This window comes from Pygocentrus nattereri, chromosome 2 (assembly GCF_015220715.1).
Source record: "Pygocentrus nattereri isolate fPygNat1 chromosome 2, fPygNat1.pri, whole genome shotgun sequence".
NCBI classification, from domain to species: Eukaryota; Metazoa; Chordata; class Actinopteri; order Characiformes; family Serrasalmidae; genus Pygocentrus; species Pygocentrus nattereri.
Window position 1 is genome coordinate 27,802,185 of NC_051212.1, and position 27,075 is coordinate 27,829,259.

General features: G+C 39.5%; 1 protein-coding gene across 2 annotated transcripts; it reads left to right on the forward strand.

Annotated features, from left to right (window-relative positions):
• Positions 1-877: 877 nt before the first annotated feature.
• On the forward strand, positions 878-27,014 carry mtm1 (myotubularin 1). Of its 2 annotated transcripts, none has more exons than XM_017709941.2 (15): positions 878-995; positions 3,536-3,624; positions 6,541-6,613; positions 9,580-9,668; positions 11,408-11,518; positions 13,015-13,116; positions 13,931-14,014; positions 14,571-14,720; positions 14,981-15,166; positions 17,039-17,224; positions 18,286-18,489; positions 18,682-18,774; positions 19,701-19,814; positions 22,079-22,255; positions 24,944-27,014. In XM_017709941.2, the coding sequence occupies exons 2-15, from the start codon at positions 3,562-3,564 to the stop codon at positions 25,109-25,111; spliced, it is 1,800 nt and encodes a 599-aa protein (XP_017565430.1). In that variant the 5' UTR covers positions 878-995; positions 3,536-3,561; the 3' UTR covers positions 25,112-27,014. The 2 variants fall into 2 exon arrangements, with proteins under 2 accessions (XP_017565430.1, XP_017565431.1); XM_017709942.2 differs by having other exon boundaries at positions 901-995; positions 3,539-3,624.
• The last annotated feature ends 61 nt before the right edge of the window (positions 27,015-27,075 follow it).

Below are 27,075 nucleotides of genomic sequence, written 5' to 3' on the forward strand. Positions count from 1 at the left end.
TGAGGGCAGTAATAGGTCTATGACACCAACAGTTCAATAACACTAATATAAATATGGCCCTAACGACTCTATGACACTAATAAGTCTATGGCCCTGGTGGGTTTATGACAGTTATAAGTCTATAGCATTACCAGTTCTGTGACTTTATTATTATATTATATTATAGGTCTATGACAGTAATAGGTCTATGGGCCTAGCAATTCTATAACACTAATACGTCCAAGGCCCAAAGGGTTCTACGACACTAATGTCCATGTTCTATGGTTCTAATGGTTCCATGACACTAATAGGACTATGACATTAACAGCTTTGTGGCACTAATGGTTCTGTTACACTTATAGGTCTATGGCATTAATAAGTCTGTGGCACTTATGGTTCTGTTACATTTATAGGTCTATGACACTAATAGATCTATGATAATAAATCTATGGTGCTAAAAAGTCCATGGCAGTAACAGGGATATGACACCAATAGGTCTCTGTAAGAGTTAAATTATTCTCCCATGTTTGATCAAGACTATTTTACTTTTATTGTACAATATTTTGATATCAGAAATTCACTTTGAACGTGTAAAAATGTTATCAGTACTAGTAAAACATGACATTTGACTCTAGGATGGTTGAAAAGTTCATTACATGTTGGCATTTAAGAATTCAGTTATAATTAATAACACTGTATTGACTTCTGATTCATTTTAAAGGGAGGAATAATTTCTATATTTATGAATTCAGTTTTCACAAGTAAGAAATATTTAAAAAATGAAATCATTTACACGTTTCTTTCAGCTTTCTTTTCAATAACAGTTTTACTCGCTCAGGACTTGGTCTAATCTCTGTTTGGGAAACCGACCCAAAGTCCTTTAAACCACCGGAGTGAACGATGTGAAAGCTGACCAATCACTGCGCGCTCCGCTGTCACGTGACTGTGGCGGAGCGCTTCCTGCGGCGGTGCTGAAAACACTGTGGATTTGAGGAGCGGAGAGTCGCGCTAACGGGGTGAGTACGAGCTTTTACCGCGAAAAACGGGCTCGCCCGCGCCTTTTAGCGCTTTTATAGGAGCCAGGGGGTCGTGCTTTTGTCCGCTGGGGCTGCAGCCTTCCTTCCGTTCGCCTGTGGAGAGCAGCGGTGGAGACAGGCCCTGTTTCCTGGTCCCACACCGAGAGTGCCTGTGCCTGTGTGTCAGTGCGCTGGGTGCCTTTAGCCTGCTAGCGCGCTGCTAACTCTGCTGACGGAGCACAAACAAGTTACAAAAGTTGGGTTTTGACAGCTGCGCAGAGCGGGTTTTCACACTGGAAGCTCTGTCACTCGGTATTCCGTCCTGAGCGGAGAGATGGGGGTTCAGTATCAGCTGAAGTGTGTAAATGAAGCCCGACTCCAGTTTTCACCGCTCATCACACAAGTTAGCTGAAGAAAGTGTTTAGTTAGCTAACTAGCTTGCTAACATTCACTCACCTGGAGCTGATTACATCGGTCCAGAGAAAAGGTCGACAGCTTCACCTTTAGGGACTCTTTCGTAATTGTGTCAGTGTAATACGGTGGTGAGTTAAAGCAGAGTTGGTTTTATTGGACAAAGCCGCACTGCTGTTTTTCTTTCTTTCTTTTTTCCACACAGGAGAAATGTAGCTAAAGTTCTAACACAGTCTTAGCTGACTTGTTCTGTTTCTACTTTACCTTAAAAAAGTGAAGTGGTTTTGATCTTTGGGCGGAGTGCTGTTGGCTAGCTAACTTTACCCTGCCTGAAGTCTGACTGCAAAGCTTTGACAATTGATGTCACACCCTCCTCCCCCCTTTCCGTCACCCGTATAAATAGCTTTGAGTAAGGGACCACTGCCACTGTGTGTTTGTGTCATTTCTGCTCTCTGTACATTACATACAGTCCCGTGCTGTGATGGCGAAATGTGAAGGATGGGAACAGAATGAGCGATGCTCGTTTTCAGTCGCCTCTGCTGCAGTTAATTGCAGGCATTGGAGCTAAATTTAGCCCAATTGGTAACTTCAGACTTTGTGTTTTGGACAAGGCCTAAGTTGTGCACATAGGTGGACACTGCATTCTGCCAAAGTTGGAGAGCTGGGTGGGCTGTTCAGAAGACCGTGATTGAGTTCCTCTGTCTCTCACTTTATCCTTTTCTTTCTTTCCTTTTCTCTTTCTTTTCTTTCTCACTTTCTTTTTGTTCTTTCACTCTTTTTGTCTCACTCTGTCACTGTCATTGGTGTCAGTTTGAGTACTTCCGAACATTTAGGGGCCCGAAACGACGAAGGGCCGTTATCTTACCTAACCCCATCCGATGCATATTCTTATATATGCAAGAATTACAACAGTAATTTATAAAAATCTCTGGACTCACTGAGTATTTTGTAGTGTGTATACATATAAAATGTGTGTGTATGTCGTTATTATGATAAATTATATCATGGTACAAAACAGCATGATTTTCTGAACATGCGGATGTCATGAAATATGCATTGTCTAACTGCACGTTTCATTAGTCCCATTTTAACTGTATTTAGAGCAGTACAGGTTGCCAAATATTGAATAAAAATCATTGCCTTTTTTATTAGCATTTTTAAAATGTAGAAGTACTGCTTTTTTTTACTCAGTTCCAAATGATCAGATATCACCAAAAGTAAATATTGTGACATATCGTCTTTTACATGCTATGAGCCCCCCTGGTGGCTCAGGGGCCCTAAGCAACTGCTTATTTCTGTTAGAGCTAGAAAAGGGCAGACCTGTGTACAGTGCTGCTGCCTCCACTTGGTTTGAACATCCTCTCAAATATCGTTGCAGCAATGAAGCGTTTGTACACAGCTGTACCAGGTGTTTGACACAGTGGTTTTAAATGACAAACTGTAACAGCCTTATCAGTGTGTTTAATACCAAAGTGCCTAGCAAGAGAAAACATTTAACAAGTTTTATTGATCCACCTAATTGGTGTCTCCATTCTCTTAAAGGTGAGACAAGTTTGACCATATTTCAAAAAGTACTGGTATTAATGATAAATAAAAATATTTAAATGTTTTTATTATCTTTTTATTTTAGTTACATGGAGTGGTTTGTAAGAAATAGTTTTAATGTTTTAATGTTGGAAGTAAACTACACCCGCCAGAGTACATTTCAGTACTGCTGTCTGCAACTAAAGCATCAAACATACCAGTCGAGTTTCTGTCACTCATGCAACTCCAACCTGTTTGACTTCACCACCTTGCTCTCATTCCTTGTCAGTGACCAGTAACTGGTACTTTCCATTTATTTTAGATGTGTTTTGAAGATCAGTATAGAGAGTGTGACTGTGACTCAGGATATCAGATAAGATTCCACTCAACCACATGTTCTCATCAGTCCTCCATCCTGCTGATGCCTGTATTTGAATACTGTATAGACTGCGTTTCGCCTATTTGCATATCAAAACCTATATTTGATTGTTTGGATTAGTTATGTATGTTTTCACACAGAGTGTATATTAGTTTCTTCTGACCTGAAATTTCATTCATCCGTCTATTTGGAGTTTATTTAGTATTTTTTTCTTGTCATTTTGCAGCAGTGGTGGAAGCAGCAGACCCAGTGATGGCCTCGGCTCCCATACCGGCATACAACTCCAGTCCACTGGAGAACAGCTCCAGCCAAAACGTGAGTGCTCTTTTCTAACAGACTCCTTTTGTACTGGACTAGTGCAGTTAGAATTTAATGTTACGGTCTTGGTAGCAGATTATGATAATTGACTTTGTATGAACAGAGTTAATATGTGCTTCCTGAGTGCTGGTACTCTCTGCTATAACATATTTCAAACCTGATAGCTTGTTTTTAAGCTCTTGTTTTCTGTTTTCTTCTCTTAAAATTACACAAAGGATGCCTTACATGGTATTGTAAATGCTGAACACACGGTCTGCATTCTCAGACAAAAAAAACTAAAAACAATCCTCTTGGTGGCAGGGATGATACTGTTTTATGGAATGAATTATAATTGTGAATATAATACTAAATTAAATGTAATAAAACTGTGTGTGCGTGTGTATATATACTGTTGCAGTCACAACAAATGTTATTTTCCTTAATTTTTCTCAGTGGTTCTGTTGCTTATACATTTGTGCAGGCTGCATTTATGCTCCTGTAAGTGCACAATGACGCGGCATTCTGTTCTGTTAGGTGGGCTAGACTTTCTCTCTGCATTAATAAATCATGCTCTTCACTGTCATCGATAGAGCTGCTTGTCTCTCACTGCTATATAGCTCCCTCAACAACACTGTATAGAACCCGAGCTCATTTGAGCTATTCTACTGTCATTCACACTAACTTAAGCCTTAAACACTTAACTTAATTCACTAAAGTGTATTACTTCATAACATGTATGTGGTATTTATCACTTCATGGTATAACCCAACTGAGTCTGATATCTCATTTACACTGGGCCATTACAGAATACAGCAAATAGAAATGATGATGAATGTCTGTAAAAGCTATACACTATTGTGTGACCTGATCATGCAGTAATGCTTTGAACTGATTTAGTGAGTTAGTCAGAATATAGTTTGGGGGCAGTTTCCTGGATGGGGTTTAAGCCTAGTGCATGACATGTTTGCACTAGTTATTCTTAGGTTTGTGATTTGGTTGGTGCTTTGGTTTATATGTAAAGTCTTTATTAAGTATTTGGTTAACACTAGTTTCAAACTCCAGTGCCAAAGTCAGGCTTTAACTAGTAACTACCTGATGCATATGGCTAAACGCTGTTGCTTTAGCATGATGACAGTAAATTCAGAGCCAATCTGTAAGCATGCTGCCATGGGAAAAAAAGCCAGTATAGAACATTATGATGTGTAAACACTTATTTTTGTATAGTGAAAACTAGATGGTGCTGTGCAAACTATTTTTAGTAAGACGTAAGAGAGACTTGACTGGTAAAACTAGTGGTACTGCATTTTTGTCGCTTTTTAACACCATTCAAACACCCCATTCAAATACAAACCACAAGGTATGAGGAGAATCCATCATAAAGTTATCTGCACGATGTTGAACAGTTCACAGACTGCAGCAGGGTGTGTTTCCATTACTCTTTACTGATTTTCACTTAGCTGATTCTGCACAGCTCAGGAGTCTACACACGAAGACACAATTTAGTCTCATTGAGTACCAAACGTTCATGGTGGGATGGTGACTTACTGAAAACACAGTCACACAGAGTGACAAAGTGCCAGTGTTGGCAGGCAGTGGGCCTCTGGGCTGAGCTGAGATGGTAGGCAGGCAGAGAGTTGGCGTGTTGTGGTGGTGTAGCTGGACGACTGCTGTCCTGTACATATGTTACTGCAGCAGAACACCTGGCAGGACAGAGACAGTGGAGCAGCACTGTCAGCCCCCTGCCATCACGCCCGTCTGTGTTTATCACTCTGACCACATCAGGACAACGTTCCTCTGTCTCTCACTTTATCCTTTTCTTTCTCTTTCTTTCCTTTTCTCTTTCTTTCTCTTTCTTTTCTTTTCTCTTTCTTTTTCTTTTTCTTTCTGTCCTTTTCTCTTTCTTTCTTTCTTACTTTCTTTTTCTTACTTTCTTTTTGTTCTTTCACTCACTTTGTCTCACTCTGTCTTTCTTCCTTCTCTTTCTCTCTTATTATATTTTCTCTCACTCTCATTAGCACATGCTCCTTCTCTCTGTCGCATGCTCTTACTTATATATCTGTCTCTTTTCACTCTCCTTCCTATATCTGTTTCTGTCTTGCTCCTTCTCCCTCTTATTCTTCTCTTTCTGTCTTTCTCCAACCCCCCATCTATGTCTCTCTCATATTATAGTTCTTACTCTCTCATTTGCTCTCTTTCTCTTGCTCTCTTACTTATTCCCTTCTTGCTCTATCACAAATTCTCTTTTTTTTTTCTGTCCCTCTCCCACTGACTCTTTATTTTTCTCTCATATTCAAGTGGTAATAGTTGATAAAAACAAAAACAATATTAAAAGTAATAATAAGCAATCAGCATCTCTTCTTTTGATACACTGTTCCTATCCTTACTTATGGAGCAGGTGTGTGTGTGTGTGTGTGTGTGTGCACGCCTTTGGTTTGCTCCGTTCTCTCCAGAGAGCAGGGTTCAGGTCATTACCCAGCAGGCTATGCTCCATTCTGCCTATCGGGCTGCAGTGAGTGAATCGAACGCATGCGTGCATGTTAGTGAGTGTCACTGCATCGCCTGCATTCTGCTTCACTGAGCTTCAGCTGCCAGCAGGACAGCAACCCAGAGAAAGACCCTCATGACACACGGACACTTTAGTGAAAGACGCACTCAGACAGACAGTGAAAGAGAGATAATGCTTCTTCTTTGTTCTCATTCTCTTCCTTAATCCACTGCCCTCAGTTCAGTCTTCCCCTTTCCTCTTTGGTGAAAGTGGGTGAAGATGTGTTTTCCCAACAATCAGACATACACAGAGCTACTGGTCAGCCACGTCTGCTGCTCTCTAGCAGTGTAGAGGAGCACTTTTTCATGTTATGGTTTCAGAGTAAGGCATGTGTATGTTTGTGTGCATGCTCCATATCAGCCTGATGTTCCTGTGTATTTTGATGACAGGTGTCCAGGGAGAATCTGAAGATGGAGCCCCTTGCAGATGTTGCCTTATTGCCGGGAGAGGAGAGAATGATAGGTAAGTGTGTGAGTGTGAATACACTGCAGAAAAACAGGAAAACCAGCAAAGTGTAAAGTTATTTTTATGCCCCCATTGTTTAAAGGGCTATATTGTGCAGCTTAGTGGAGTGAATGGCTTATCTAGAATGTTACGTATAATATTTCCAAAAAAGGTGAGAAGAAAAATAAAACAAAATGGTAAAATACAGTTAGGGTTAAAAATTGTATTACTTAATAAATACACGTATTTAATGCATGTACGACATATTTAAAAAAAAAAAAAAAAAGTAAAAAATAAAGTGTGTGTGTGTGTGTGTGTGTGTGTGTGTGTGTGTGTGTGTGTGTGTGTGTGTATAGAAATACACACACACACACACACACACACACACACACACACACACACACCCACACACATACCAGTCATGGGATGGAGGTTAGGGAACCAGCTTTGTGACCGGAAGGTTGCCGGTTTGATCCCCTGAGCAGACAGCATATGATTGAGGTGTCCTTGAGCAAGACGCCTTACCCCCAACTGCTCCCTGTGCGCTGCGGATTGGGCTGCTCACTGCCCCCTTGTGTGTGTGCACGCGCTCACTAGAGTGTATTTGGTGTTTCACTTCACGGACGGGTTAAATGCGGAGGTGAAATTTCCCCTTTGTGGGACTAATAAGGGTTTCTTTATTTATATATATATATATATATATATATATATATATATATATATATATATATATATATATATATATATATATATATATATTAGGGCTGTCGAAGTTAATGCGATAATAACGCATTAATGCGATCTCAATTTAACGCAACAAAAAAAAAAAAATTTGTGGCATTAATGCAAATTCTATTTGGCCCTGCGAGTCATCTGTACTTCATGTTGAGACTTGGCCGTGCGCGGTGTCTCTCATTAAGAGTAGAAGATTAAGTGGTTGTGTTTACATGCAAAGATTTTTGCCAATCAGATTGAATACAATCCCATTACAGATTCAGACTGAGGTTTTTATTCTCACTCTGTTCAACAATCTGATGAAAATCTTCATTTACATGCTCACTAAAAGTAATCCGATGCAAAATGACACGCATGCGTGAAGTAGCGCTTAGAGTGAACGTTACCATGACAGCGAGCATCGTGTGAGGTCTGGTCAGCGTGAGAGGAGTTTCCAGTTGACGCGCTTGAGTTTTTAATGGCTTTAAACTGATGTCAGACTCAGAAAAACGTCCTTCTAATGTACTTATAAAGGAAGCGGCGAGAGTAAGACGTCGTGCTCTGAGACACATAAGCTGGACGTCCATCCCACCGCTGTCTTTTAAACCTCAGAGCATAAACTTCGTCTCCTCTGCAGACCAGTTTCTGCTCCGCACCTTTCGATATGACGCAACGCGCATGTGGTACGACACTACACATCTTTAATGAAGTCCAACTGTGTCATTTATTTGTTTGTGCAGTACTGTGAAGTCCTGTAGGCTGTGACTGAGTACAACTTCAGCACAATTGAAGTTTAATTTAGTTTTAATTTTCTTTTGTTACACATATCTGAGCTGAGACACAGTAGTATGTGACTACATGTCTTATATTTGGGACTGCAGCTCGCTAATCTACTACAAATCCAGTTTTGTGTTTTGTAGGTTCAGTATTACTGCCTAGTATGTGAGTGAATAAAACTCCCGTACAGTTTAATCTTGTCCCAGCAGTTTTTAACATGAGTACATTTAGCATAAAATGTGTTCACCATTTTAATTGTAACATTTCACTTAAAAAAATTTTCTATAACATTTACACAGATTAAAAAATGTGATTAATCACGATTAACTATATGAAATTGAGATTAATCACGATAAATCTTTTTTAATCGTTTGACAGTTCATATATGTATGTGTATATATAGATATAGATAATATAACAAATATATCTCACAGCAAAACAGTCTTTTTAGTTGAAATTCAACTGTGATTCAGTGCCTTTTCCTTTCACTGGGTCATTCCCGTATTCCCATGTTGTCAGTAAACATTAGCCAGCCTGAAGGATCTTGGTTAGAGGCGCTAAATTTAGAAGGACCTTTCTTGGGATTGCCACTTTGAATCGCTCCAGTGCTGCTCTGCAGCTCAAATCTGACAACTCCTATTACTGCACCGCACAATCCAACCGGATTTCATTACAGATGCAGACAGAGAGGCAGAGAGAACGAAAGAGATTAGATTTTGTGGGTTGTGTGTGCATCTTTGTGCAGTAAGCAGGGGTATGTCTCATGAAGCAGGATTTCTTGCTTATCCAGCTAGCTTGGCTCCATCTCACCCTAGATGTTCTGTCTCACAAAGATGAATCATTTTTTATTTATTTATTTATTTATTATTAGTCTACATCACCATGGTATCTTGGGTTGCTCACTTAACCTGCTCTGGAGCCAATTAAGTTCTGCATTTAAGATCATAAACAGCTCTTGGACCAATCAGGGATGAGCTTCTGATGGAGCTGGACCCCTCCGGATCTTTTTTTGGTCATTTTTCCCTTAAAATCATCAGTCATTTGGAAAATATCTCTCTTCAGCAGAGGAAAAAAAATCATGCTAAGTAGATATCAAGTTTACTTTCCATATGTTTACATAGTATGTTTCCTTCCTAAGCTGCTCAACTCTCACTCTAAATTTCTTAACTTCCCTCGTAAATCAGGTGAAGTGCAGTTATTTTTGTTAGGTTCTATAAACTTGGATACCTTTCTAAATCGCTTCCTCATACTGCCTTCTGGTAAGATCATGCTTTCACATAAAAAAGATGGGACTATATAAATGTTCCTACTCTATGTACATGTCATATCCATCAAAGTATGAATGTGTTTAGGTGAAATTTCATGTTATTTGGAGATATATTGCTTGTTGGTTTGTTTAATAATATTATGTTTAGTAATAAAATGCATCTGAATGACAATAACTGTTGGTGTTGCTCAGTTCTTATATTTTCTGTGTCTGTTCTCACTCGTAGACAAAGACGTCATGTACATATGCCCGTTCAATGGAGCGCTCAAAGGAAAAGTGTTCATCACCAATTTTAGACTGTACTTCACTCACACGGTGAGAGACTGTCTGTCTGTGTGTGTGGCAGTGTGTGTGAAGAATGGAACCTGTGGCTGAATAAGAGTTTTATTGAAATATTGAAAGACGGAACGGGCTGCCCATGTAGCCATTTGTTCCAGAGGTTCTGCTGATGCAGATGCTGCAGTTTTTGTGTGTGGTGTAAATGTGAGGAACTTCAGTCTGAATCATGTTTCCTTTCTTCACCTCTTCAGCACTGTTACCTTCAACAGCAGCTCATACAGTCGCTCTGAAGACTCGCCAACTTGACATGAAAGCCCTTCCTTCCTTTCCTTCCTTTGTTTTTTTTCTTTTGTTCTTTTTTTGTTTTATTGCTTGATCTCTTTCTCTCTGTTAGAATGCCCTCACTTGCTTCTTCTTTTCTTTCTTTTTCTTTCCTTTTTTCTTTTTTCTATATTTATTTTTCTCGCTCACTTTCTGTATGAAGGCCCCCCATCCCTCTCTCTTCCTTTTTCGTTCTTTCTATCTTTCTTTCCCATCTTTTTTATCTTTCTGACTGTCTTCCTTGCTGTTGTTTGTTGACTTTGTCTTACTTCTTTTTTTCTGTCAGATGGCCCTCTTTCCTCCCTCCCTCTCTCTCATTCCCTAGGCACATTCATTCTTTCTCATCTTAGGTTTAACATTGTCTCTTAGTAATGCTGCACATCATGTTTGTCTGTCTGTAGCAGAGGGGTGTAAGAACAGAAGAGATAGGGCTGAAAAGAAGGAGGGGTGCAGGAATATCATATCAGGAGTCTTTCATCTTTGTCCTGGCACTGTCTGCAGTTGGCACAGAGCAGGAGGCACCTGCAGTCCTGCTGGAAGTTTCGGGTGTTACCATGATCTGTTGGAAGGAGGAGGGGAGAAGGGAGAGTAAAGGAAGAAAAATTTTGGATTTTCCCTGTGGAAAAGTTTATTTAAATTGGATGATAAATTAAACAGGTGTTCCCTTATTTGGGGATTTTCCTATTGCACCAGTATGGACTGTTAGCTGTTGACTGTTGAATTCAAATGATACAGAAGTCTGTAATTCTGCAGAACGTGTTTAAACTGTCCTGTGTCTGGGTTGTTTTACCTGATTGTAGGTTCATGGTTGCATATTACAGCATAGCTTGGAGCTTGGTGTCTGCTCACATGTTAAGGTCTTGAGTTAAACACACAATAACAAAAAGCTTTCTCAATTGAATAGACCCTCGCCTGTATCTGGAAAAGTGGCCCAGAATTTAAACTCGCAACATTCGAACTGAAGTGCAAACACTCTCTGAAAGCCTTCCTGTTATAGAGTATATTTATAGTAGGTATGGAAAGCAGACTTGCATAAAAGTGAATACCGGTTTGGCATTTTCTCATGATATTAATTTTGCCTTACCGTGGATGCTGTGATAAGCCTACAAATAGTGAACCACAAACAGCGCTGCCCCCAAAGCATGAGCATGAACGTCAGCATGAATTATTATTGTGCTGATGTTTTGTTATTTTCATTATTTTTATTATTTTAATTTTCACTTTTTATATCGTATTATCATAGAAAATACTGTCATAAATATCAAATTCATATTGCCCATCTCTACATCACACACTGAATGTCTTTTGAATTGAGATTCAGTACTGAGCTTACTGGATTTATAAGTTGAGATGAGATGAGCCTGAGTGGAATGGGTGAATGAGTGTACCTGTAATATTGATTGATCTTGACGAGTATGTCTGTCTGCCTGTCTATCTGCCTGTCTGTCCCTCAGGACTCCACATTTACCCTAGATGTGCCCCTGAGTGTTATCAGCAGGATAGAGAAGATGGGCGGAGCCAGCAGTCGAGGGGAGAACTCCTATGGACTGGACATCACCTGCAAGGTAACGCCCACATATGGCTGTGCATTTAATGGCTGTTCATTGATGATTATGAGACTAAAGGTAGACTGTATTAGCATTTAAAACTAGTCATGCACAGCTCTTCTTATATACTTCATGTCACTTGAAATTCTGTTTTTTGAAGTATGGCAAGTGATCTCAAAATCAGAAAAACACACCATTTGTTACAACAAACATGGTCAATATTAAATATTGCCTCTTTTTTATAGAAATAAAGGTTATGTGATGGGAGATTATTTCTAACCTTACCTTAGGAATCCTTATAGACAGTAGTCCATCTGTTTCTCTGTATTACATGGTTGATGGATCATTCTCAGCTCTGCAGTGACTCTGACATAGTATTGGGGTGTTGGTATCTGTGTTGTGCGGTACAAGCGAATCAGACACGGCAGTGCTGCTGAAGCTTTTAAACACTAAATAGTGTCATTGCTAGACTGAAAATAGTCCATCAACCAAACCTATCCAGCCAACATTGTCCTGAGGGTCAGCATCTTGTAACCACTGTCGTTATTGTCGTAGAGGATGACCAACACAAACTGTGCAGTGCCAGATGGATTTTACAAGGAGGACCAGCAAGATGAGTGTCTAATAGAGTGAATACAGTGTTTAAAAACTCCTGTGTGTGTGAGCCACTTGTGCTAGCACAACACACACAAACACACCACCACATCAGTGTCACTGTAGTACTGAGAATGTTCCACCATCCAAATTACACCTGCTCTCTGATGGTCCTGATCATTTAAGAGCTGGGTGAAAGGGGATTAACAAAGCATGCAGTGAAACAGATGGACTATAGTCTCTAACTGTAGAATTACAGAAAACTACAACGTTTTTGTGGAGGTTTAAATCTACGCAGTAACTATTGAAATAAAATATGGACATTGGAATGTAATGAGTGTTGGGAATACATGATGATATCAGAATCATATTGATATTGCTTAAAAAATAAATATCTGCATCAGACAGATGTTTCAATTGATGGAAATGTTAATTTCATATTTGATTGTTTATTTTACTCTGGAAGAGCATAATGTTTAGCTTATTTTGGCATGGTGTGCTACAGTCTCTACTTTTTTGCTGTTGTTTTAAGTTTTCTGCACTTCTACCTCTACAAATAATTGTTCTCTTTTTATAATGCTAATCCAGTTACATGTAGTCCCAAATTCTAAATTTCATGAATGCTTTTATATGAGCAGTTATGTACATGAAAAATGTATGCGATATTTGCAATTTCTATCAGGTTATCCCTAATTGTTTTGCCTGCAATAGAACATTTGTCTTTGCAAAGGTACAGGTGTTCGTCACCTTCTTCTATCAACTCAATTAATTCAATTAACACAGAATTTAAAAATTCGTCGATACTATGATCACCATTAATTCCCAAAGATGCTGCTTGAACATGTCGATAACTGGATCTGCATGAAGTCTGTATGTATATCATGTGGAAAATTTCCTTGTTTGTGCGTGTGTACTTGCAGGACATGAGGAACTTGCGGTTTGCTCTGAAGCAGGAGGGCCACAGTCGAAGAGACATCTTTGGAGAGCTGTTCAAATATGCTTTCCCTCTCTCTCATGGACTGGTCAGTTTAAATATTATATTCATTTATACTGAAAGTCCTCATTTATTACTTTATCATTTAGAACTGTTAGTTTTGCATTCTCATAGCTCTTGTGACCATCTCCTAAATCTCTGAATTCCAGGAACTTAAAAACCAAAACAATCATTTATGGAGCAGAATGTTTAAATATTTGATTTTCATGGTCCAAAACATCTTTGTTGTAAATTACAATGTCCTGGTTTAAACTGAGACAGTTCTGACCAGGCAATCTGATTGGTTGAAGAAATGGAAAACAATATTATAGCTGTATCAATTCACTCAGTGCCCATTGCTAAGCAACAGTGATCTCTTTACCCCAAACTTATGGTGAAACAACATTTTTGACAGATGAAACTGCTAATATTAAAAACTTGTAAGTGTTTATAAAATCAACAAATATGTAGAAAGTATCTAGTATTTAGCAAAATTCAGATTTGAAACATACACTTCTTAAAAGGTTTTGTTTAGTTTGTCCTTGGACAAAAATGGATTACATTTTTTTAAAATTATTTTAATATCATTAGTTTCTGGTCATGCTCTGAATAGTGGTGAATGAATTGATATGGTGAAAAAGTGCTTTTCTAAACACGTTAATTCATCATGTAAAATCAGCTTTTTAAAGTAGTGAATGAATGTTCTTGATTAGATTCTTAATATTTAAATGACTTGCTTTTTATCACAAGTAGCATCCCCATCATCTTTAGTCTCTTTGCACTGTGTGTCAGTCACACCTCAATGAAATGCCTGTCTGTGTGTTTGATTACATTTTAACACTTTGCCCTTTTTTCTTCTGTAGCCACTCTTTGCATTTCTGAGTCAGGAGAAGTTTGAGGAGAACGGCTGGAACATTTATAAGCCCATGGATGAGTTCAGACGTCAGGTGAGGTTCCTTTTAGAAGAGATCCTGAAACAGCACTCGGTCCTGTTCGTTTTTGTGAACATGTTCCCAGGCCAAGGCTGCTGAATGTGTTTAATGTAAATATTGGTGTCTGGTCTTCCACATGTTTTTGTTATCCTGGATCCTGCCGATTACATAAAGGTCATCTTTTAAAGTATGTTCCACCCAAACTTATTCATTTGCACAGAATTTGCTCTGGGTGTAGTCACCACAGTCATATGACTGCAGATCTGTAAGATATTGAGCAGTTCTACTCAAGTTATGACTTGCTAAGGTTAGAGTTGGGCTCTGGTTAACTGTTAATTTGTATTTGTTTATGTGTGAAACCCAGCAAAATGACTTGGTTAAAAAAAAAAATCTTTTGCAATTTTGACAAATAGACCATATTTGGGCTTAAAATGACAATGTTAATTCGGTATTAGTTATTAATTTTCTTATCTATAAGAACATGATGACGTAGACGAGAAGACATTTTCATGATACATATTATCCGCCCCTAGGTCAGACTCTTGCCATTTCTGCCTTCTGCTTTCTCTAGGGTCTACCCAATGAGAGGTGGAGGATTTCCTTCATCAACTCAACCTATGAGTTGTGTGACACTTACCCCACCATCCTGGTGGTTCCATTTAAAGCCACAGAAGAAGACCTGCGGCGAGTGGCCACCTTCCGCTCCCGCTGTCGTATACCGGTGAGCCTAAAGCTTAGGAACCAACAGCAAATGCTGTTTTTATTCAGTGTTTTATGAAACAGTTTGTTAAAGTTAAGAAGAGCTAATGCATTGACTTCACAACCAGTCTTTCAAACTAGAATATATTGGTTTCACACATTTGGTTCATTGGCTGTTTAGGCAATGATATAATATCTTGGGTAATGGCAAAAATATAGTAACTCACAATGACCCTTTTCACTCTGTATAACATTTATCTCTCTAAACTCTGGTGTGTCAAGGTGCTGTCATGGATCCACAGGGAGAATCAAGCAGTGATCATGCGCTGTAGTCAGCCCCTGGTGGGCATGAGCGGCAAGCGCAACAAGGATGATGAGCGCTACCTAGACATCATCCGTGAGGCCAACGGCACTCCCAAGCTCACCATCTATGATGCCAGGCCTAATGTCAATGCTGTAGCCAATAAGGTGAGACAAAAGTAACAATGTCTTAGTGGTTGGATTCAAATTGAGTGATAGACTTGCAGACAAACATAGATTTATAGACTCGGTGGAATATAACTATAGTTGTGGGCAATATAATGTTTCTGTTATCTTAACAAATTCAGTCGTCATGGTGTGCATTTCTGAGTACATTGTGTGTTATAAGTACACTGATAACAGTATTCAGTAGAACACTGAATTATTGTAACATAAAGATCTAGACCGCTAATAGAGATCCTGTAGACAACAACCACCAGTTTATAGTAACTGCATAAACTTTATAGTAAGAAGTAGCTGATGGAATGTCAGGCCTTTAGGGCATTTTTTTTACTTCTTGTTGTTATTGTTGTTGTGTGCCAAGATGAGCTACATGAAATTAAAAGGTTTTCAGTTTAGCTCACCAGTCATATGAATAATTGCTATTTAACATGGCCAGTTTACATTGAAATACTATGAGAATATATTTTACATTGTTGTTTTTTTGTTTGTTTTTCTTTGTTGTTACTTTCAAAATTTTTTTGGAAGCACCAAAAAGTTATTCAAAATAAATAATATATTATAATTATCTTTTATTTAATAACTTTTTGGTGTACTCAAAAAAAATTAAATGAACTTAAGATTCTGACTTAAGATCTGACCTTGGATTCGATCACCACCAAATGCACAGCATTGTGGTTGCTAATTTTAGTATAACTCATTTGAAAGTGTATACAGTTTTCTTAATAAAAACGAAACCCTCTGTAACTCTGCTAATCATTGTGGAGGCATCTAACATTTTTCCATTTTTTTTTTTTACATCTTCCCTGTAATAACTTGAAACTACAATCATTTCTTGTATCTGCAACCAAATAAGTTGAATATTAATATTGCGCACCCTTAATTGTGACTACTTTTAAAAGGTTACATGCTGAAGTAAACAAAAAGGTTGATGTTTGAGTTACTTTCTAACTTTTTTGTGGTGAGGGTTTCCTGCTTTTGTAGCTGCACTATGTTCTTTAAGATTGAAAGAAGCAGCATTACTACACATTACTATAAAAACACACGTTGTACGTCTTCACGTATTAATGCCACACATACAAGCTCAGAATGAAGGACCGGCTCAATGTTTAGATTTCAAATGCAAGATTAACATTTTCCTGGTGAGCATATGATGACAACAGTAGATATTTCACTCAGATCCTTGAAAGACATGTCCTACACAAAGTTTCAACTGAGACTCATCCACTTGGGGAAGGGGTCCAAAGCACAGCAAACGTTACACATGTTCAATGTTCATGTTCCATTTCCACCAGAGAGGTCTCCAAAACATGCATGGTGCAGCTTTTATATTTAAGTGTCGTTAGACTGTTGCTCTATTGCATCTTGGTTTAAATGACACCATCTATACTATGCATCTGACTATTTCATCATAACCCATATTTAACCCATGTTCTGATCTACTGAATGCATGGGTTGGGTTTTGATACTCCCTGTACATGGTGCTGTTTTCATTCCATTTGTAGGGGTGTGGGATGTTTCTGCTTGATCAGTTACTCATCACATCAAGAGACGTAACCGAGGTAGAGTTGAGCAAATAGAGGACAGTATGCTGAGTGTGTGTTTGTGTGCGTGTTTGTGTGTGTATTTGAGTATAGCAAAAGCACAAACTGCCTGAGGTGGCTGCAAAGTGGAGCACTAATCTGGCATTGATGTAGAACATCACCATATTCTACTCTGCTGACCAAGCATTTTGAAAAAGGCTGTATTGATCCATTAATTTCACTCGCACAAAGTGTGTGCAACCATGCACAGTCTGGCTGAGCACGTTAGCTGTGGAATGTCCACTTTGACCTTTGACTCAACACTTTTGAACCCTAGGCCACAGGAGGGGGTTATGAGGGTGAAGATGCCTATCAGAACGCTGAGCTCGTGTTCCTGGACATCCACAACATCCACGTAATGAGGGAGTCGCTGAAGAAGCTGAAGGATATTGTTTACCCCAATGTAGAGGAGTCCCACTGGCTCTCCAGTCTGGAGTCCACTCACTGGCTGGAGCACATCAAGGTAGAGACTAATTGGACATTTAAACTGTTGAGACTGTTATAAGGCACTTGTTTAACTAAACAATGTAAAATCATTTGGCAGCTTAAGCATGCTCTTGCAAAGTTCAGAGGGTGTTGGCACATTTTGTGTGTTGTAAACAGTTGAATGTTTAAAGTTGCTGCTGTAAAAAAACTCGTTTTGCATTTGCATCCCATTCTGTTAATTTTACATAATTATCCATTGTCAAGTAGGTGCACAGCTCAAATCTAGTCAAAATGTCTAATATTTCTCATTTAGATTTTTTTATTCAACTAAATTCTAGACTCATTTTTAAGTAATTTAATCGTCTTTACTTATACTGCCAGATAATTGTGCTCATTTTTAGTATATTTCTGGAAAAAAAATCCCAGTGTAGTGAGAATTTCCATTCCAAGTAAAATATGCTGAATAATCTTATTCTTACAGTAGTCAAAAAATGAAAAATATTAGAAATATTGATATTATTAAGATTTTTTGTTATTGTGTACTACAATAAACTAATAACTAATACAATAAATCCCTAGGCACTCATGTTTTTGTATTTATTTGATTTTATTTTAGCCATGCCATACACAGGTTTCTATAGAGTCTCTTAACCTTTATTAAAATGGTAATCTTTACCTTATTGTAATGTACATTTTTGTTCGTTTTCTTCATTTCTGACTAGGTCACTGGGCAGTGGTAATCTTGCAATCACGGGCACATATTTGATAGCAAACTTTGATGCAGTAAATGAAATAATAGCAGGTTAATTAGTGTGTAGGCTTTTGTTAAAATTAGGTTTAATAAACTAATTAGTTCACTGTGTCCAGTTTGCTGCCATACTGCCTTTTTGCATGAATACCAAACAGCCTATTATAGCATTTTAGAATTTAGACAGACTAGCTCTGTACATGACAGTAAAACCTACAACAAAAGGCTGTGGAATAGGAATTCTTACAGTTTAAAAGGGAATAGTTAAAAGGGTACAGCACATTTATCTGCGGCAGTCAGTATAGATGTATGCTTGGCTTGTTCTCACCCCCCCATCTGTTCTGCTGTAGCTGGTATTGTCAGGGGCGATCCAGGTAGCTGATAAGGTGTCTTCAGGGAACTCGGTGGTGGTGCACTGCAGTGATGGCTGGGACCGCACAGCTCAGCTTACTTCCCTAGCAATGCTGATGCTGGACTCCTACTACCGCACGCTCAGGGGCTTCCAGGTTCTGCTGGAGAAGGAGTGGATCAGCTTCGGACACAAGTTCGCCTCGGTGCGTACTTTTATAGTGCACTTTTTATGTAGTGCTCTGTCACTAAACTTGGGTGTATTCTCCTCTTTGACTTTTGACAATAATGACTATAAATAATCATGAAATCATTGTTTTTCTTTACTCTCACTTTTAACCTTTTAGGGTTACTTAAGAATGATGTGTGTTTGTTTCCCTATGTGCATGCATGTGCAGAGAATCGGCCATGGAGACAAAAACCATGCAGATCAGGACAGGTCACCCATATTCTTACAATTCATAGATTGTGTGTGGCAGATGACCAAACAGGTAAGAGCCTAGTCCAGTGAAGCAGTTTAAATATGCCTTTTCTGTTCTCTGGTATTCCAGTATGCGTCTCAATAAGATTCACTTGTTCTTTAAACACAGTTATGCAAACTACAAAAGATAAAAATTGTGAATTGTCTTTATGGTACAGTTTTGTTCTGGCTTTTTAATGCATTCGTGTGCATTAATAAAATATGTACACAAGACATCAAAACAAAAAACTAGAATTAATAGCTAATTGGAGTTTTAATTAGTGATATCCTTACTCTAATTAATTCTAATATACTTCATAAGATAATATTTAATAATGTCGTTTGTGTTTTGAAAATGAAGGTTTTTACACAATAGCATAAAATACCACTTTTGCTTTCCTAAAGAACCTTTCAACTGATGGTTCGTTAGAGAATTTGTGCAGAACTTTTTAAATGTAAAAGCACCTCCAAACAATGCAAAGCTTTTAGGAAAAACACTTATTTTGGTAAAGAACCTTTTAATAAATTAAAGAAGCTTGTAAAGGGTTCTTCACACTCCCTGGTTCTTTAGGGAACCACAAGTGTTTTTTCTAATACAGCACTCAAAGAACGCATTGTGGCATCTTTATTTTTCAAAGTGTAATTATGATGAGATGTTAACCTCAGTTCTGCTTGTACTTCAGATTTTGAACGTGAATTGGATCAAAATTAATGCAGTGAATGTAAATATTGTGCAGGGACATCCTTTACTTCTGTCAAATGTTTTTAGAAGGTTTTGTTCTGCACAACAATTTTGTCAGCAGGTTCTTCAACTATTGTTTGAACAAATGAAAACCTACCATACTGTGTATGAGCGTAATATCAGCAGGCTCTTGAGATTTTTCTTGAGTGGCTTTGTTTGTTCAGTGTAAGGCAGCCAGCATTTGACAGTGTTGGACTTTCCTGTTCTGCTTACAGTTTCCAACAGCCTTTGAGTTTAACGAACATTTCCTGATAGTGGTCCTGGATCACCTGTACAGCTGTCGCTTTGGCACTTTCCTCTACAACTGCGAGAGCATCCGTGACAGCCATGTAAGTATCGTGTGCACATACACACCAAAAGCCTGAGTATATCTGTCTCTCTGTTTGGTATTGATTATATTGGTTTGCAGTGTTCTTTTGATTGACATTGGTTTGGTAACATTTTAAAGAGTTCGTAAAGGTGCTAAGAAAGCTTCTTTGGAGAGATGGCATAGACAAAAAAAACACTCTGTTCCTTACAGACAAAATTTATGAGGCCTTTTTTGAGGATTCATTTAATTACCATTTTTCAGGATTTGTCACCCTAGTCCTTTAAAGATCATTGCTGTCTCTGCCCACTGGAGACCTGTGGCCTTCTTTGAAATGACAGTTTTGTCTTTCATTGGCTTTCACAATCTTCCTTAGTAAGGATTCTCTCTCTCTCTCTCTCTCTCTCTCTCTCTCTCTCTCTCTCTCTCTCTCTCTCTCTCTCTCTCTCTCTCTCGCTCTCTCTCTCGCTCTCGCTCTCGCTCTCGCTCTCGCTCTCTCTCTCTCTCTCTCTCTCGCTCTCGCTCTCGCTCTCGCTCTCGCTCTCGCTCTCTCGCTCTCTCGCTCTCTCGCTCTCTCTCTGTCTCTCTGTCTCTCTCTCGCTCTCTCGCTCTCTCTCTGTCTCTCTCTCGCTCTCTCGCTCTCTCTCTGTCTCTCTGTCTCTCTCTCGCTCTCTCGCTCTCTCTCTGTCTCTCTCTCGCTCTCTCTCTGTCGCTCTCTCGCTCGCTCTCTCGCTCTCTGTCTCTCTCTCGCTCTCTCGCTCTCTGTCTCTCTCTCGCTCTCGCTCTCTCTGTCTCTGTCTCTCTCTCGCTCTCGCTCTCTCTGTCTCTGTCTCTTGCTCTCTCTGTCTCTGTCTCTCTCTCTCTCTCTCTCTCTCTCTCTCTCTCTCTCTCTCTCTCTCTCTCTCTCTCTCTCTCTCTCTCTCTCTCTCGCTCGCTCGCTCGCTCGCTCGCTCGCTCGCTCGCTCGCTCGCTCGCGCTCTCTCTCTCTCTCTCTCTCTCTCTCTCTCTCTCTCTCTCTCTCTGTCTCTCTCTCTGTCTCTGTCTCTGTCTCTGTCTCTGTCTCTGTCTCTCGCTCTCTCTCTCTCTCTCTCTCTCTCTCTATCTCTCTCGCTCTCTGTCTCGCTCGCTCTCTTGCTCGCTCGCTCTGTCTGCTCATTGTGTGAAGTAGAGCGTGAGTGAGGGGGACGCTTCAGTGGCTTTGAGCGGGAGCAGAGTGCACTTAGGGGAGATGAAACATTCATTTTGTGGCCCCGCAGAGCCATGCACAATAACTGTTTTAGAGAATGCAGGCCCACTTCACGCTCACACACCTCAGCAATGCTTTCCTCGCTTTCTCAGAGCAGTCTGCTCTTCACTCTGCTGGGCTTCTGCCTTCCAGCTGTATTGGCGCTGATGCACGTAAATGCTGCATAGTGGTGCAGTATGTCATATGGCTTGACAAAGTACTGGAATGGTCAAGTTCTACTGCTTGTTGAGACAAGAATTTTATTACAGTAGTTACATTCATTCACACATGTTACTGCTGGGACTGTCACAATTAACTGATTGAACTTGATTACTCAAAAAGAAAAGCTTTTTTATTAATTTACAGTGATTATTTGGCAGTTTGCATGATAATGATCCTTCATGCAGTAAGAAACAGAGTGTGATCAGTATGTTTTCTAGGAATGGATTATTTACAGTTGTAAGCAAATGTTAGAACACCCCATGTCAAATTGTGTGCGTCTGTTAGTTTTTTTAAGTGAAAATAAATGAACATCCTCTATAGGGTCCTTAAGGCATTTTTTTCTGCCAGGTTTAGTGCAGTTTATAAAAAAATTAACATATTGGATAAAAATCAAGCATAAAATGTGCCATATCTTTTGCACAGGCTACCTTTCATTTTATTTATTAGTGCTGAGAATGATCCACCACCCAAATAATACCTGCTCTGTGGGGGTCCTAACCATTGAAGAACTCTGTGAAAGGGGGCTAACAAAGTATGTAGAGAAACTGATGACAGTTTACAATTGTGGAAACAAAAGCGAGTGTAGGAACAAGGTACAAGTGCTTAAGTGGCTGATAGGTGTGTATTGTGTAGTTAAGTCACTTTTTATTGTCTTTTTTTTTTTTTTTTTTCTTTGATTGTTTGACAGCATCATCATAATCTATATATATCCATAGATATATGGCGCTAGCATTATTGACAGTGGTTAGCACTGCAATGTGAGATGTGCCTCGTTGGTGTGGTGGACACTATATCTATTGTAATTAATTAGTTATATTCTGTGTCTTGCTGTCTTTCAGAACGTGCGGACAAAGACCGTGTCTCTATGGTCTCTGATCAACAGCAGCACAACATCTTACGTAAACCCATTTTTCACTCCGGAGTCCAGCCGCGTGCTTTACCCTGTAGCCAGCATGCGCCACCTAGAGCTGTGGGTGAATTACTATATCCGCTGGAACCCTCGTATAAGGCACCAGGTATGAAGATGTTAACATGATGGTTTAGATTTATTGTCTGCAGCTAAGGACTGGTAAGGTGCATTTGCATGTTAATTTGTATTTCTCAGCATATTGGCTGCCTTTAGTGTGAGTCCTTTGTTGATCTGTTAGGGGGTGTGTGTGCTTGTTTATGTCCTCTTTTTCTGTCTTTGTTATTGCCTTTGGGAGTGTGTGTGTGTGTGTGTGTGAGTGTACGCGCACCCCACCCTCTCAGATTCAGTGGAGCAGAAAATCCTCTTTCCCCAGTTTAATTACGTCCTGACTGGCACTACAGAGAGCTGCCGCTCATGCTGGCCTTATCTCCACAGCAGACACACACGCACACATGCTCTGTCTCTCTTAGTGCTGTTACTGCAGGCAGAACTGACGAATACGCCATATGTGATTTAAAAATAATCATGGAAATAAAGAAGACTGACATCACCTAGTGAACAAATTTACACTTCGACTGCTGCTAGAACTGTATAATGTTCTTTTGGAGTTTTCAAGGAGTCAGTAATATATTATGTTTTTCCCTGTTGGAGTTAAACTTTTGTGATGGCCTGTACTGCATTATCAATCAGTGACCTTCTTTAACAACGAGGGAATGTGATGTGATTCAGTTCTTTTCACTGTTGCATTTGTCTGTCTCTTCTGCCCTCTGGTGGCTGAAGGGTGTTTTACAGCTATTATATATATTAAAGGTCTGCTGCCTGATGGGGCTGTTCGGGTTCTCTCTCTCTCTCTTTTTTTCCCCATCCATCCATCCATCCATCCATCCATCCATCCATCCATCCATCCATCCATCCATCCATCCATCCATCTATCCATCTATCCATCTATCCATCTATCTATCTATCTATCTATTTATTTATTTATTTATTCCTTCCTTCCTTCCTTCCTTCCTTCCTTCCTTCCTTCCTTCCTTTCCCCCCACTCACATAAAATCAGGCCCAGCTCTTACATTTCTAGGCCTCTAACATTTAAATGGCCCCTACCAGGCTGTGATTTTATTTTATTTTATTTTATTTTATTTTATTTTATTTTATTTTATTTTGTTTATTTATTTATGGTGGTCAGTTTTTTTTACTCACAGCAAGTTACATGAGGGCTGTTCAGCACCGTGGTGGCAGCCAAGTAACTGCAGTGTTGGGTATTTATTAATTTGTTTCGTTGCTTATTGATTTATTTATTTAGCGATAATGTTTTGTTTAACTCCGGCTTTTGGTTTTTATTTGTGTTTGGGTTTGGAAATGGCCATCCTCTGCTGAAAAGTCAGGTCTTGATTTAAGAGGTCCCTGAGGCACATCTTCTGAACAGCGGGAGTTTCAAATTCAAAGAAACAATAGCTCACAGCTTAAAAAATGAAAGCTTGACTGCTTAGGAACCGTTCCACTATTCATCATTACTTCAGAGATGGGAGAAGGAATGAAGTGGATGTTCAGAAAAGACATGGAGAGCTTCAAAATTATAATCAGTTGGGACCCAATGGATCCGTTTACACCTTGGAGCAACGTGCGTTTGGTGATCGGGTCACATTTATATTTCACTTTACCGCATTAAGTCATGTGAAACGCCCCCAGGACTTATTGTGATCAGATTACGCTCGGATGACTCAAACCATGTTCGGAGGAGCTCACACCCTGATCATGAGCGCTTTTAACACAAGTGTGAACACTTTGTTTTGTTATGCCTATACAGTTATGTAAGTGGAATTGCATCTGCCCAGCGACGACTAGCAGGTGTGAAAATAAACAACAAAACAAAAGATGGAGGGTACATGAGGCTGACGTTGGCTCCAAACCAAGTGCTTCCTGGCTGATGAAAGTGTCTGAGCCAAGCTTATCGACACATAACAGAGAAAAGAGTAAACAGAAGTAATGGTAAAAATGTGCATGTTAATATGCTTTTTTGTGTGAAAAGTATATCATCTGGTCAAACTGGGGACACATTGAGTGAAAGGTGTAAATGGAATCTGGCAGATGCAGTATCCAGATTAACACAAGTGTTACTCCAAGGTGTAAATAGGCTGAATGACAAAGTTGAGTGCCACCTAGTTGATTTAGCCCCTGGGCTCGCAGCCAGAAGACCCATGGGAAGACCCTGCCGGGTAACATTATAGTCTATTGCTGTGCTCAGAATAGCTCTGGAGTTTGAGGAGTGGGTGAACGTGTCGAAGCACAAGAGTACATCAGTCGCAGTCATATCATGAGTTTAGTGAGACATGCGTTGTGTTGGTGAGAAGTCTTAGCAGATCTTTCCTCCTGCTTTTTAAATTTGCCTAAATTGTGTTAAGCATTTCTTTAGTGCCGCGAGACTAACAGATGGTCAGAGGATGGTGGATACTGTTTTTGGACAGGTATGATTGCCAATTCCACAAAAATATACTGAAGATTAATACTGTTAGTGTGTTATGGATGTCCAAAACACCCGTTTATCTCTGCATGGCATTTCTATTGATCAACTCAAGCACTTGGCAGCAAAACAAAGCGCTGTAAAATCACATCTGCGAAAATCCATCTCTGTCAGTTGCAAGCCAGTTTGAGCTTAAAGTTTGCCAGTACCACTTATATGTGGTTGGGTTGGGTCTCAAAGTTAGGAGTACATATCAGGTGTGGTCTTGAATCTGATTTCTGTGCAGACCTATTATATATTCTTCTCTTATTGTGTTTATGTCTGTGTTGGCAGCAAAGTCCGGTGGAGCAGCGCTATAAGGAGCTTCTGGCACTGCGGGATCAGTATTTGAAGAAACTGGAGGAACTGCAGCTGTCGGACTCCACCCACATGACCAATAGCTCCACCCCTAATGCTGCCTCGCCCAATCAACACATCACACACCTGCAGACACCCTTCTGATCACATCGGCACACCAACACGCAGGACGTTTGTACATAGCAATAGTAATAACTGCGATAACACAAACCGTAGTAACGTTGATAACAAGTAACTGAAATACGTGATTATGCAATAATGTCACATTACGGCCTTCATAGCGCGAGTCAGTTGTGGGTGACGTGAAGCCTTAAAGAGACAGCGAAATGCTTTTATGTGTACTAACGATAGTAATGTGGACAAATGGCTCTAGCTCTTCCTAAACCGTGTGCGCTTATTTGGTAGATGATTGATCATAAGGTAGTTGGATGTGATGTATACAGGAGGTGTTGGTATGTGTGTTAGGGCTACAAGACTGTAGATGTCTAGAGATAATCTGAAACACAGTATGTAGATTCTTAGACCAGAGTAAGAGAGTTTATTATGATAGAAAAGGCGATGTACTGAGTTTTGGATGGTTGATTTCTCATTGACATAACCTTTGAAATGGTGAAGTAGTGTGTGGTTTATGAAGAGCTATTGGCTTTTGCTTGGTGTTTTTTTCCACTCAATCCAGTATCTGCCTGAGGTTGCGTACCTCTGGTTCTAAAAAGCAATCTCTTGTCAGTGTCGATGACTTGGTCGAATTTGTGACATGAATTTTAGTGTCTGACCACAAAGCATTCGTCTTGAATAAGTTAATGTTGTTTTAACATTCAAGCATACAGGGCATTGGCTGCTCAAGATAGACATGTCAGTTTGGGAGGAAGATGTCCTAAAAGATGCTTTAGATGCGCTTATCAAACAGAACCAGGGTTTTGGGGCTAGAGAGACCAGTTCTGTGCCTTTTCTGTCCGGGGTATTCTCTAACCTCAAGTAGACATTTTATAAGCAAAACTTGTTTGTTTATTTGTTTTCTGTAGGCGGCATCAGTGGCAATGAAGGATAATTTCTTTTAGCTTTCTGTTTTTGATTGACAGGACCGCTTTTGAGTCACCATGCACCAATGGCTTCCGGTTACCTCTTAAATTGAAGTACAATCGCCACGGACACTTCGGCTATGCTATGGGTCCCTTCCTATGGATGGGAGCACATAGTCCATATCAGCTGAAGCTAATTTGTTGGGAGAAGCTGCCCTCTTGAGCTGTTCCAAAGTCAGTTCTACCTGTTGCATATACTGATTAAGGCTGGCAGTAAGACTGGACTAACCTAATCCGGGACGAGCTCATTGGGGCACCTCGGTGCCATAACTAATGCTGCCTCAGAAAAGCGTACCTTTTGAAGTCTTTGGCCTCAATGAGGAGATGAAGTTTAAACCATATTGTGAGAAGATGATGGAAAAAAAAACAGAAACAAACACAAACCCTTTACTGACGGTTGTGTTTTTAAGGGGGGGAAATCTATTTTTTATTTTGTACAAGTACCATAACTATGTAATTACCTCAACAAAGCCTATTTTACTGTTGAAAGTTCTATTGTTGTAAAATATAATTATTTTATTCAGTGTAAAATTTGACAGTTTTATACAAAGGAAAGTAATGAGAACATGTTTTGATTGGTTGAACTGTTGGTAATTAGTGGACATCATATATTTCTTTACTCAATGGGCATTTAGGTTTGTTTGTAACATCATAGAGATCTGAGTTTTCAGAATTGTTTTTTTTCCTTTCAAACATTCTAGGGAATTTTTGCTATCAATCCCTTTACTCTGTGTGTGAGGTTGAGTGAAGGAACTGCACTCGTTTGGTTTCCTTTTCTTCTGTTTGTTTGGGGGGGTGGATACTTTATTATCTGACATTATCTTTGTGCTGTTTAGACTTTTTTGTTTTTGTTTTGGGAACGTATTTTGTGTTCTGTTCTCCCTCATGTATGCTCCACTGTTTGATGGCCGCCTATTGTTCTGTAAATAATGCTGATTAAATTAATTTAAAGATTTCACACGTATGAAGATGGCGTATGCCGTTGTCTCTGTCGTGATTGCTGCCTCTTAAATGATTATTTTTCTACTT